Source organism: Camelina sativa, chromosome 6 (genome assembly GCF_000633955.1).
Source record: "Camelina sativa cultivar DH55 chromosome 6, Cs, whole genome shotgun sequence".
Taxonomy (NCBI): Eukaryota; Viridiplantae; Streptophyta; class Magnoliopsida; order Brassicales; family Brassicaceae; genus Camelina; species Camelina sativa.
In genome coordinates, this window is record NC_025690.1 from 20,898,879 (window position 1) to 20,912,149 (window position 13,271).

Below are 13,271 nucleotides of genomic sequence, written 5' to 3' on the forward strand. Positions count from 1 at the left end.
TTAAGAAAATACAAAATATTTATATAACCTTTTTTTACACACATATATATATTATATAAATAAACTGAATTCAACCAATAAGAAAATATAATGTAAAATAGGTTGGTCAAAAAGAAATTTGTGACATTTATCTTTTGCAGAAAAATTGAATATGGCTTAATTTGAAACAATTCTTTTCTCCTAAAATTCATTTATATTAAAACGGAAGGAGTATATGGATTGAATCGATAAGACGATTCATATTTCTTCTTGATAAGATATGTAAAACAGACATGAGATAGCTAAAATTTTGAAAATTGGCTTTAGTTACATTTACATATACTTAATCATGTAAAATATCTAAAAATTTAGTTACTTCGTTCAAAGTTGGCATTGAGTATTGTTGTAAAGAATGATTTTGATTTATAGATTTGGTTTATTATAGGATTGATAGTGGATGTGGCATCTGGATGTGGGTGATAATTGATCAAGAACAATAGTCACACATAAGACAATAATAATCTTGAAACTTAAATCTAGGACAAAAAAAGTGCAAATGATAGTATAATTTATTGTTTAAATTATGATTATTATATTTGTTTTGTTTTATTGGGGTAAATTTCTACAACTTTATATTTGAAGTTTTACAAGTGAGCATGTCTGTTCTACGACTCACTTGAAAAGCTTCAAATGTTGAATTGTTACAACAGACTAACTATCTACATATGTAAAATGATCAAATACTTAGATACAAGGAGAGGATCAAACAGTATCAAAACAAAGTAAAGATTAAGATATTGTTTTGATCAGACTAACTATTAAGATTTTGTTTTCATCATACTAGTGATCAGACTAACTATCTACATATGCAACTTCTAAAATTTTTTTTTATTTATTGTACTATTAGCAAACATAATCGATATCTAGAAATATTACAAACGGTATAGCATTGTCCCTTAGTAAAAACAAAGGCCCAAATTTGCAAACACACGCTCACCGAGTCACTCACTACAAATTTAAAATTTCAGATCAGAATTTTATTCAAATTCTCTCCAACAAATAAATTAAATAATTTTGTACTCCGGAAAAAATAGAAACCGAGTTCGTATTTTCCTTTTTTTATTTTTATATACAAAGATGCGGAAAAAATAGAAACCGAGTTCGTATTTTCCTATCTACATATGCAACTTCTAAAATTCTTTTTTATTTATTTATTTCTTGTACCATTAGCAAACACGAGAAATATTACAAACGGTGTAGCAATGTCCCTTAGCAAAAACAAAGGCCCAAATTTGCAAACACACACGCACACAGAGTCACACACTACAAATTTCAGATCAACTTTTTATTCAAATTCTCTCCAACAAATAAAATAAATAAATTTTGTATTTGGTTTACTCCGGAAGAAATAGAAACCGAGTTCGTATTCTTCCTTTTTTATATACAAAGAGGCGGAACATTTCCATTACTCTCTCTGCTCCAATGTAAACCGAACCGGTTCACCATAATGCTTTTCGAATCCTCAATCAAGTTTTGAAAATTAAAAAACCGGTTCTCTTGTTTAAATGTTGAAACCCTCACGATTGTATTTTTTACGTTGAAAAAAATCCGAGTAAAAATTTCTCACGCACGGTTCGAAACCATTTTTTAATGGATTGGTCAGGGATTTCTATAAACCGGTTGGTTAATCACACGACGTAGCTTTTGCCTAAGAGCATCGGCCCAAACAAGGCCCACGTCTCTTTGCTTGTTCTTCATCTCCACCATGACTAGTTCATTAGTTAGCCGGCGAACTTTAACGACGACATTGGCTACTCCATGTGGCCCTTCAAGCTTTATCGCCCTCTCCTTCTTCTTCGCGATTCTCAGATTCAACTGCTTCGCAACTTCCTCGACCTTCACCATAATCTCCGCCGTGTTCTCGTCGGAGACGAACTGGTCACAATGATCCGGCGTCACGAAATTCCCGAACAACCCGGAGAGGTTCGATGACGATGCCGAAGAAATCAAATCGAAAGCGTTTAAGATTTTCCCGTTCTCCTCTAGATCGTAATCGTCGGCTTGGATTCCGATGATTTCGCTCGGATCTACTCCGTGATTGAACCACGGATCCTTTAAAATCTCCTCGACGGTGATCCTCAGTTCCGGATTCGGTTCCAAGAGACGGCGGAGCAACCGCCGTAGATCCGAAGAAGTCCAATCCGGTAATTTGTACTGAGCTTTGTGAATTTTCCGGTACAGTCCCATGATGTTGGGATCGCGAAACGGCAAGTAGCCGGCGTTGAGGAGGAACAAAACGACGCCGCACGACCAGATATCAGATTTGGAACCGTCGTAGCCTTTCTTCAAAAGAAGCTCCGGCGCCACGTAAGCAGGAGTACCACAGAGCGTGTGGAGCATACCGTCGGGATGGATCTGCTCCTTCATCGCACTGAGACCGAAGTCGGAAACCTTGAGATCTCGATTCTCGTCGAGGAGGAGATTCTCCGGTTTTAAATCACGGTGGAAAACACCTCTCGCGTGGCAATACCTCACGGCGGAGATAAGCTGACGGAAATATTTCCGGCTAAGACTCTCAGTGAAACGGTTGCTGGTGACTCTGGAGAAAAGCTCGCCTCCTTTGGCTAGCTCCATTACGAAATAGATCTTCGTCTTGGTGGCGAGGACTTCGGAGAGGAGCACGATATGAGGATGACGGAGACGGCGCATGACGGAGATTTCTCTCTTAACGTGCGCCGTTAGTCCTTCTTTCAAACGCTTTTTTTGGACGACTTTGATCGCGACGCTTTCTCCGCCGTTTTGGAGATCCTCGGCTTGGTAGACTTTGGCAAACGCGCCGCTGCCGAGGAGTTTACCGAGATCGTATTTTCCGAACAAGGCCGACTTGTTATCATCTCCGACGACGTTAACGATGATTGAATCGGAGGAGCTTGAGTCTTCGGCCATGAACAAAATAAACAAAACAGAGCCAAATAGGGAGAGAAACAGTCTATAGTACAAACTCAAAATATTGAAAAGACATGCGCGCGGTGCCTCTTCTTATTGAAATGCCACAATTTGCCACGTAAGTCATTATTTTATTTTAAAACAGATTTTAATATTTGTTTGACTTTATGATATAATTAGATTAAAAAAATAAAAACGGAAGAATTAATCTTTATACAAGACAATTTCAAATTGGTAATGCAATACAATAATATATATTTACGATTTTACTCATTCGAATTAGATGCGATATACCATCCAGGTTATATAGATAAGAGTCAGTAATTTACGATTCAACGCTTGATCATGATTTTTATTTCCCCAGTGTGTGGTTCATGTATTTTAAATTCTTGTTGTTGTTTATAAACCAAAAAAAAAAAAAAATGACTTGTCAGGTCAACCAAAACATCCTAATTCCAGGTGGAATTTAAAGTCTTATAGTATAGTTAGTATATTTCTTAAGAAAATATCATCGTTGACAAAAAAAATTGTATCGAAAAGAAGAAGGAAAAGTTGGATATAATTATCTTTTTTTTGAGTAATGATGTCGTAGATAAAACAACGTGGATTGACGTTACTATCTATTGAAATGTTTATAAACAAATTATTCATGAAGATGGTTTAAGCTTCACACTACCGGTGTAGTTAATTATATTGCTTCTGTAAAAAAAAAAGTTTCCGGCATTGATTTTCTTTTGTAATCTCTCTTTGCACCAAGTTAATAATAAATTGTTGAGAGTACTGTTCTCTAGTAAAGTTGATAATAAATTTACTCGACATAATTTGAGACACTAATCAACAACAATTTATTAATCAACAATCTCTTTAAATTAATTTTGGAGGAACCCGTAAAATCCTTTTTGTGCTCTTTTTTGAGGTTTTGATTAGTAAAGAGATTTCAGACATTTTAAAACTCAACAAAGCGATACCTTATTACAGAGAAAGAATGAATGAATGATCTTCCAAAGTATACGGAAAAAAGCTTCAGTTCATCATCTCCAAGGAGTTACCGAGACTGTTTTATGTAAAAAAAAAAAAAGAAGGAACTAATTATAAAAGATGGTTCTTCAACTGTGAGAATTGGTTTAATTAACAGCTAAGTGAAACCGTAGTTACCCAATAAAACCAATAACATTATCCAATGAGTAAATACCGTTTAAATTTGAATGACAAATAATAACATTTTCAAATGTTAAAATACTGTTTGAAATTCAATAGCTTTATAATAACTACTTTTTGATAGCTGGAAATTTTGATTAATATATGGATTAATAATAGGCGAATTCTTTTTTCTCATAATTTATTTGAAGTTGATTTCGTGGATCCAAGTCATTCGTATGTGGAGTAAAATCATTTTAATACCCCTTTTGTTGTTGAAAAAGCCAAAATTTAATCCTTACACGTGAACTTCCGCAAAAAGATAATATATATGTAAAGAAGAAACAAAGGCTAAAACTCGACAAAGTAAAACAAATTAAAAAAAAAAAAAAAATTCCTGCTGATTCATATGGTTTCCCATATGTAATGTATTTATTAGCTTTCGAAACTGTATTTGCTGTATATATTGTACCATATGACCGTCGATCATATCTATTCATCTTAAGTTCGCGGATATAACATTTGGGCGTCATTGTGGAGTCATATCCTTGTTACACCCAACCTACCGGGTCAACGTACTTCTTTTATTATGCTGTGGAAACATTTTTTTTTTTTTTTTTTTTAGAAGTAATACGTCACGTTCGTTTTATCATTGAATAATGATTCTCATTGTTACCGTCATCACGAATAAAGACATCTTGCTTCGAGGAGACACCGTCTTTAACACCGTGATGCTGTATGTAAGCCATCGACATCGTCCGTACCATCACAAGAAACAACCACCGTCACTCTTAATCTAGGACGTTTCTTCTTTGTCACACATCGTCATGGTCTCATTTCTTTAAAGATATATATTATAAGCTCTACGAAGCAAAGTTCGCAAAAACATTAACCATTACTAAGATCTAGGGAGTTCTGATGATAAAAGTTTGATGGTTTTATGATTACAACTCATTCAATCAAATATTGAGGGATTTATATTTGCGATTTCTCAAAGTTGAATTACGAAAACACATTACAATCTTTAATCTTTTCCAATATGAAAAATAATTTTATATATACTCATCAGAGGAGGGGGAAAACGTTTTCAAGATCACACAAATTGCTTATAACGAAAATTTGTGTTTCTCTAAAGTCGAGCAATTCGAGCCCAAACAAAGTAAATACTCATCAATCAAATTCTATGTTGGCATTCTTTTTATAAGAGCAACAAAGCTTGTGTGTTGGGTTTACATATACAACCGAAGTTTCCACCCTAATAGATAAACACACTTTACCCGTTGATCATCCAAGATTCAAATGCACGCATATGTTTCCCACACAAAAAAAAACAATGTACACATATATATGTGAATATTCTAAGTGGTCATATATGTGACCCATAAATCCAAAAGGATTGGAAGATAAAAAGTAGAAGTAACGCAGTGACAATCTGATGGGTTAAAGAGAAGGTTTTGGACGTTGCAATAGAAGCGTGTGATAAGAAAAGAGACATGCACTTGAGCTCTACGGAGAAGGAAGTGGGGGAGCCATACACATCTGGATGATAGATGATTTCTCCTTGACGACATTTGAATTCTCCTAAACTCCACTCCTGTAGTTTCACAAATTTGTTTACAAGATTACTATACAACTGATTGATCATATCATATGTATAGTGTTTAAATGTCCATGCATATATACCTCAAGCTGACGACCAAAAGTGACAAGGATAGTGTCGGGATCGGCGTGGAAAGAAAGCGGGCCTTTCCCTGAATTGACACGGAACTCACAGTTCTTAGCCGGAAGGTGAAGGCTAAGTGTGTAATGAAGCATATCTTCGGTCTTCTCTTTGGGCAGAGGAGGGCTTTGCTCAGTTACGTTTTCATGATTGTATCTATAAACGCTGAGCACAGATTCTCCTCTTTGTATCCTCTTATCACTTTGTCTTCTTGAGTTTTCTACCATTATCTGCCCTAGTTTCCTCGCTATCCCTTCAAGTTTATCAGCTACATTCTCCATTTCTTCGCTGCAACAAATTAAAGATTTTCAATAAATTATTTTGGAAATATACTGGTTACTTGTGACACACATTTCACAACAATACCATCAGCAGCAAAAGTTCCTAGGTTACACGTATTACACAAGGTAACTAGTTCGAACGAAGCTTTTTATCATCTACCAAAATAAGTGTTATTGCCGCCTTTTCACAAAGTGTTATCAAAGATGTTTTCATACCTGAAGCAGCGGTACCTTTCAGGTCCGATATACTCGCGGGCCCATTCCATTCGCTCTTTCCACGACCGTACCCAAACGATCTCGTCCCTGTTTCCGACAACACTCCGGCGAAACCCGGTTTCTCTTCCTTCCAAAACTCCGAATACCCGACCCGATTCCCTGACAAGAGACCTAAGCTCCTCCCCTGATATCCCATGGTAGCTCACACGAAACGCTCCGAACTCTCTCGCGGATCGCACCAACCGATCAACCGAGCCTTCTCTCCTCGACGCCAATAACCTAAAATCAATCTCCGCGGGGATCAGATGACGTGAACCGCAAGATTCACCTCCAGAATGAGATTCGGGAAGCGTGAGCTCAGGAACCTGAACGGATCTCTCAATGATCTCGGTGAGAATCTCGCTGGCAGCGCAACGAGAACCTCTGGCTCTAGGGATCGGAGACGGAGGTGGTGGTGGTGGAGTCAAAGAAGATACGTTCAATTGGCTCCTGGTTCGCATCAGAGCCATCGGAGACAGAGAGAGAAAAGAGTCCGAAGGTCTCGGGCGGTTCTAAACTATGATCCGCCCCAAAGAAAAAGAAAAGAAATAAAAAGACTCGTTCAATTGTTAGAGGCACATCGTTGTTGTATTATTTTCTTTATAATTTTTCTTATAAGAAAGTGAGGGTCCATTACGAATTTTGTATGAAGCATAACTAATATTTATTGTTTTATGATATGGTGAATGATCATGATCATATGGGGTCTCTAACTTCATTTCAGCTTTGGATATTTGAATATGATTATGTCAGATGGAAAACGCGGTTAGACAGGGATGATGTTGCCACCTTTGGGCTGAGCCATTATGTGGGCCGCATTGAATGTGCAATCTTTCTAGTTGCTGCGAATCAATCTCAAATGACAAGATAGATTAGATAAGCCTTTAAAAGAGACAAAAAGGCTTCGAACTTCTTCTCTTGTGTAAGGAACATATACAGAAAAGGAGGGGAACTCACAGCCTTAGAAAAATATCATATCATAGCGATTATTAATTCAAAATGATTTTAAATGTAGATAACACACTTGACCAAGTCAAAATAATAAAATTTGTGATTAGTGAATTAAAATCAGGTGTAATATTTTTTTCTTTGGTCAACTTTTAATTATATTCAGTTTGAGTTTTGAATAACATTTAGTTTTATACTTAGTGAATTGTTTTATTTGGTATTTTCAGCTTGTTGAGTTGGTATGGAATAAAAAGTAGTAAACAAATAACAAAGTGGAAACATGCGATTGGATAAAATATTTTATGTATACTTTTGTGGCTGTCCCTTTTAGGATTATTAAAGATAATTAAGCCCCATAAACTACATTTTTCCAACCGAGGAATTTAAATGGAAAGTCACTAGTTAGCCCGACGTTGACATGAATGATCAAATCTTACAGAAACAAATTCTATAAAGTAAGTTAATAAGAACCCCAAGCTAGTCGAAACTCGAAGGGTCGTTATAACTAATTGTTATGTATTACAAAGTGTATATCATTATAGCCATTGGCTGTCTCTGAGTTCCAATTTTTCTCGCGGAGTAATTAAAAAACAAAAATCTGTACCAACCAAGTCTCGTTTTATTTGTTTTCTTAAAAAAAAATTTAGATAAGTGGACCAACTAAGTTAACAAGGATTTGTTTAATCTACATTTTAACATACAAAATAGAAAAGATAAGTGTGGTAAGTGAGTGTCCGCATAATTGAAGTTTGAAGGGCATGCATGTGATTATATACTAATTGGTTAGTCATATAGCATCTTCCGTACGTTAGTAAGGTTCGACAGTATGGTCCCCGTTCGATTAGTCTTTAAAATTCTTCTACTTCATAGGATTTTGGGCAATACGATGACAAATTTAACTATGCAAAACGGATTAGAAGCGCAGAACTATGTATATATAATAGTTTTAAAATCTACATACACTCAAAAAGAAGCTGTTTGTTGTAACGATATTAAATTTGTGTAGGTGTCGAAATAGGGAGACATGAAACAAGTTTTGTTGGCACCAAAGCTGTCGCTATCAAAGAAGATGTAATGAATCTATCAAATACCTTATAATCTCTTGTGCATGCTTCTGAGTAGACAATCCGCATCTCCCCTAATGATTTTGTTATTTCAAAACATTCACTTTATCGAAGAAATTACTTATCTTAAGAGAATTGCAACTAAATATGCCTTTAAGATGACACCATCATTAATTTGTTCTTCAGAATCTTTTACATTATCCAAGAAATTTATATTTATAAAATGTAAATTGCAAATAGAAGCCCTTAATCACCATTATTGATTGATTGGTTTCTCCCTTTCAACAATGTGTAACTATTATGATGTTTATCCTTAAGTTACTTGTGGCAAAATGATCGAAAATAACAAACTTATTAAACTCTTGTATTAATATATAAATTGATAATTTTCTGTTACGAATTCATAATCCATAAATGTGGTTTTCAAAGTAATAAGGCTCGGGTTTAAAACATTGCAAATGTATAATTACGTAATTAATTAGCTAAGCTATCTAAAAAAAAAATATCTTCTTGCTCTTGTTGAGGTTAATTGTTGATATTTGAAACATTAATTAGGCTATAGAGTCTAAAACCCTAATGAGAATAGGTTTTACCAAGAGACAAACCTAACAAATGATCCTCAAATTTGAAAAAAAAATTTATAGATCTTTTTCTGTCAGATTTACTTTTAATCAGAAATAGACAAATGAACATTTCTTTTTGTTAAATACACATATTAACATTTACTTGGTTACATGAGTAAAGATGTTATTCTTATATATTATTTTTTTATCCAAATATATTATAGAAAATCATATTAGTTTGGACTTACACCCATATCACTTTATTTGCTACACTCATAAAGGACAACAAAACGTCTATAAAGTGCATTAGCTGCATCAAGTTCTATAGCGCGACAATAATGAGATTTACCATGTATAGCACATACAGGCGTCGAACCAGAACAAAATCTTCGTCGCCATATATAATTTTGGTACATAATGTCATTAAGAAAAAAACTTCACAAATTTTATTACAATTGTTGGACTTATTTTGTTTGTGTAACTATGATGGGAATTGTATTCATTCTTAGTCATGCGGAGTTAAGTATAGGTGTAGCAATTGTAGATACATTATAAATAATAATTTAGTCCTATCAAGGTTTCTCTAAAGATGATATACATCGAGTTCCCAAAGCTGTTTATCTCTCCACTTTCATCATGAAAGGCATTCTAATTAGATAGGGACTTGATCTTTTCATATAATATATAAAATCTAACTTCTCAAATAACATATATGGGATAATCGTACTTGACCTTTGTTGTCTTTCTCTTCATTATCGGAATCAAACATCTATACCATTACATCCTAACAAATGAAACACATTATATTGGCAGTAAATTCCCGATATCATCTACATACTCTTGTCAGGAAACATAGCTCTCATTTTTATAACTAATTTTGCAACGCTCTTTATTAACCACAAAACAGACCAGTTACTTTATACTTGTAAGGCTAATGGAGTAGATCAAGATGAATTTGATAAGTATGACCCTGGTGACATTGTTCTTTATTTATAATGACGATTATACATAAGAAAATTATAGATACTACTTTTCTAACTTTAATTACCATTCTAATTTAATTAATTAATGCTATGAAATTGTAGATTTCAAGATTCATTAAACGAGAATTTAAAATTTTGATGAACTACTATTGTTTAATAGTTACATTATTATAAATAAAAATACATTTCAGAAAGAAAAAAATACATTATGATTAAACTTTAATTGTTATCACAAAGATTGATTTTCTGTATTTTTTTAATTAATTAATAATGCTATGAAATTGTAGATTTCAAGATTCATTAAACGAGAATTTAAAATTTTGATAAACTACTATTGATTAATAGTTATGTTATTATAAATAAAAATACATTTATGATTAAACATTAATTGTTTTCTTAATCTATGTGAAAATCTTTAAAAATCATCTTTTCTAATACAGAGGGAGTATTTTATACATACAAGTTGATGCTTTGTTATTTTATATTTAAGTTTAAATGACATTTCGAATATTCGCTTTCATATTTATTACTTTAATTTGTAACTGCGTATTGTTTATGCTTAACTAAGGTATTACATATTTTTAAGATGTATATACTTCCTCTATCTCAGATTAAATGTCATTTAAAGATTCATTATTTGTTTTAAAATAATCATCTTTTTAGATTTTTGATGTAAAATTTGATATAAAATAACTTCACTTATCTTAAAGAATACCAGAAGTTAATATATACATATATATATATAAGGTATATAGCAGAAAATTTAATGAATCTCACTTTGTGTTAAATAATATGTCGACATATATTATAAAATGGAGGGAGTAATCTATAAACTGTTAGTAACACCAATGTGAAAAAAAATTGCCAAAACATAATCTGAAAGTAACGAATATAATAAAAGGCAAGAGTTGGCAAATATTTTATGCTCTGAAGAACCACCAATGTGAAGTCATATTATATTTGTTTTTTTACTATATTTGTCAACAAGCCTTACTATAAGTAGAAAATAAAGTTAAAAGGAAACACTTTAGTTCAGTCTATAAGGTGACTTTGTGGAAGTTAAAAAAAAAAAATCAAAGCAAGTAACAGGTTCCCAATAAATAAAATCAATTCTAAATGCACCAAATAATAAGGGAAGCGTACATAAATACGAAGGGGAAGGAACTTTAAACATTCTTCTTCTCTCTCACTCACACACAAACAAACAAACACAAATACTCGTAACCTCTATGGCAATCCTTTTTTCGTAGTAACCAACATATCTCTTTGTTCTAAGTGACGAAGTGTACTGATAATACTATCTTTTATATATATACATATATATTTGAGGCATGTGCAGGTCCAACATGAACAGCAATGAATCTGGTGAGATTATAAATGGAGAATGCGATGTTTCAACGTCATCATCCGTCAAAGGAGAAACTAGTGGCAACCCCAAATTCTCCGCTGGTCTCCGTCGCATCCCTTTCAATGAGGTTTGTTTCTTTTTTCCTTTTTTACATTTTCTTCTTCTTCTATTTTTTTTCATTCAGGATCAAATTAATATATTGGGAGACTGTTCAAACGAGTTTGCTCATTTTTGATTGATTATTGAACTATTTACAGCCACCTTTACAGTTTTCTCTGTGTGGTAAATAATATGGAATTCTTGGAAATTGGTTTTTATACTGGATTGAATGCTGCTTTTGACTGATTTATAGCATTTTAATGAATGAAAATGTAATGCATCCCTATATTTTTAAGAAATGGATTGAAGAAAGCTTCATCTATATTTCACGTGATTGACAAATATATTGATCCACATTTAATACATATTGTCTATGTAGATATGATGTTTTAGTTTGCATACATGTTCATATCTATGTCTAAAGATGTATCATCACTTTCATGGACTGAGAGAGATGCTTTTTGTGTTGTACTTGTACTTTTTATTTCTTGACAGTTGGGTTGTACTTACTTAGGAAAGTGTTCTATATATGTTTCCTCTCATTCTATTATTCTATTTTTTTTAACTAGTTCCTTTAGCTAGCTAGTTACTTAGTACAGAAAAGTTTACTATCTTGTTAGTACCACTTTTAATATAATCTAGTTACTTTTCAATATAGTTTCTTGTAATCCTTATCCAATTGCTTATGAAATTTCAGTAGTAGTTCATGATATTTTTACAAGTATATACATATATATATGTATGTGTCTTTATGTTATATAGTATAGTTTTACACGGTTTCATGTTTTTAAAATATCGATATTGCTAATCAAGCTCATGAATGAAAAGAAAGACATACATATAAGCTGATTTTGTGTGTTCAAAAAGAAAATATAAAAATTAAAACAGTTGAGCTTTTTAGAACCCATTATGATTTTTATTTAAAAAGATCCTAGAATGTTGGTACAGTTAGCCATTCGCTTTTTCTGTCACTTGTGAATTTTTGATTATTCAGTTCTAAAAGTTACAGAATTTAAACTTTTTCTCTTCTTTTTCAACTTTCTCATCCCAGTCCCAGTGGCCATGTGATGCGACCATCTTCCTCGTGCTTACAATTTGCTCTTAATTTTATAATGTTATATAATATTATTTTCCGTATTCTATGTCCTTCTGTTTCAGAAGAAAAATTATTTTTATTCAAATCTAAATTCATTTGTATCACTTCACATTATTGATACAAATAGATGAATTTATATTCAACAAATCTTTAATCAGTCTACTACTAAACATTTCTTGTATATGATATTAAAAGACTTTTTCCGTTGTATACGAAAAAATGATATCAAAATACTAAATCATATATATACGAAGGAAAAAATCTTCTTCTTTGCTCAATGCCGTTCTTGGATTCTACTTTATAAATATTTTAAAAGAGTTCATCAAAATCATTAAAAATGAATAAATAAAAGTTTGTTAGAGAGTTTTGTTGATTGGTTTTCTAAAATTTTGTAAAGTAATCTAAACAATCCATGTATTTATGTGATATTTTCATGACTTTATTTTGTAAAGAAAGTATCTAAAGTCATGAACAAATAACATAATAATTGAATTCATTAACAATTTCAGATTCTTTTGTTTTAGTTGAATAACACAAAACTTTTAATGATTTTATAAAAGTTTGAATCCAATAACCCAATTTTGTTAAGATTTTAAATGATTTTTTACAAATCGCAAACTAATAACATTAAACTTTAACAGAGTTTAACAAAATGTTGATCTTATAACAACAGATTCTACATAACATTTAAAATCTTTAAAACTCTATTCATATCTCAAACCAATAATCCCACTAATATTTTCTTGAGTGCGTTTAGCTAGAACTAGAAGCCTATAACACTAGAATAGTAAATAGTTGTTCTATAATATTTAAAAACCTAACGACAATCATATCTTTTTTATATGTTTTCCC

At 32.5% G+C, this 13,271-nt stretch overlaps 2 protein-coding genes across 2 annotated transcripts; both read right to left on the reverse strand.

Moving 5' to 3' along the window:
* Positions 1,299–3,537, reverse strand: LOC104792655 (CBL-interacting serine/threonine-protein kinase 22). The gene has a single exon (XM_010518844.2). The coding sequence runs from the start codon at positions 2,923–2,925 to the stop codon at positions 1,639–1,641; it is 1,287 nt and encodes a 428-aa protein (XP_010517146.1). The 5' UTR covers positions 2,926–3,537; the 3' UTR covers positions 1,299–1,638.
* On the reverse strand, positions 5,227–6,866 carry LOC104792656. The gene is made up of 3 exons (XM_010518845.1): positions 6,280–6,866; positions 5,746–6,070; positions 5,227–5,656 (listed from the first exon to the last, which is right to left on the reverse strand). The coding sequence occupies exons 1-3, from the start codon at positions 6,786–6,788 to the stop codon at positions 5,429–5,431; spliced, it is 1,062 nt and encodes a 353-aa protein (XP_010517147.1). The 5' UTR covers positions 6,789–6,866; the 3' UTR covers positions 5,227–5,428.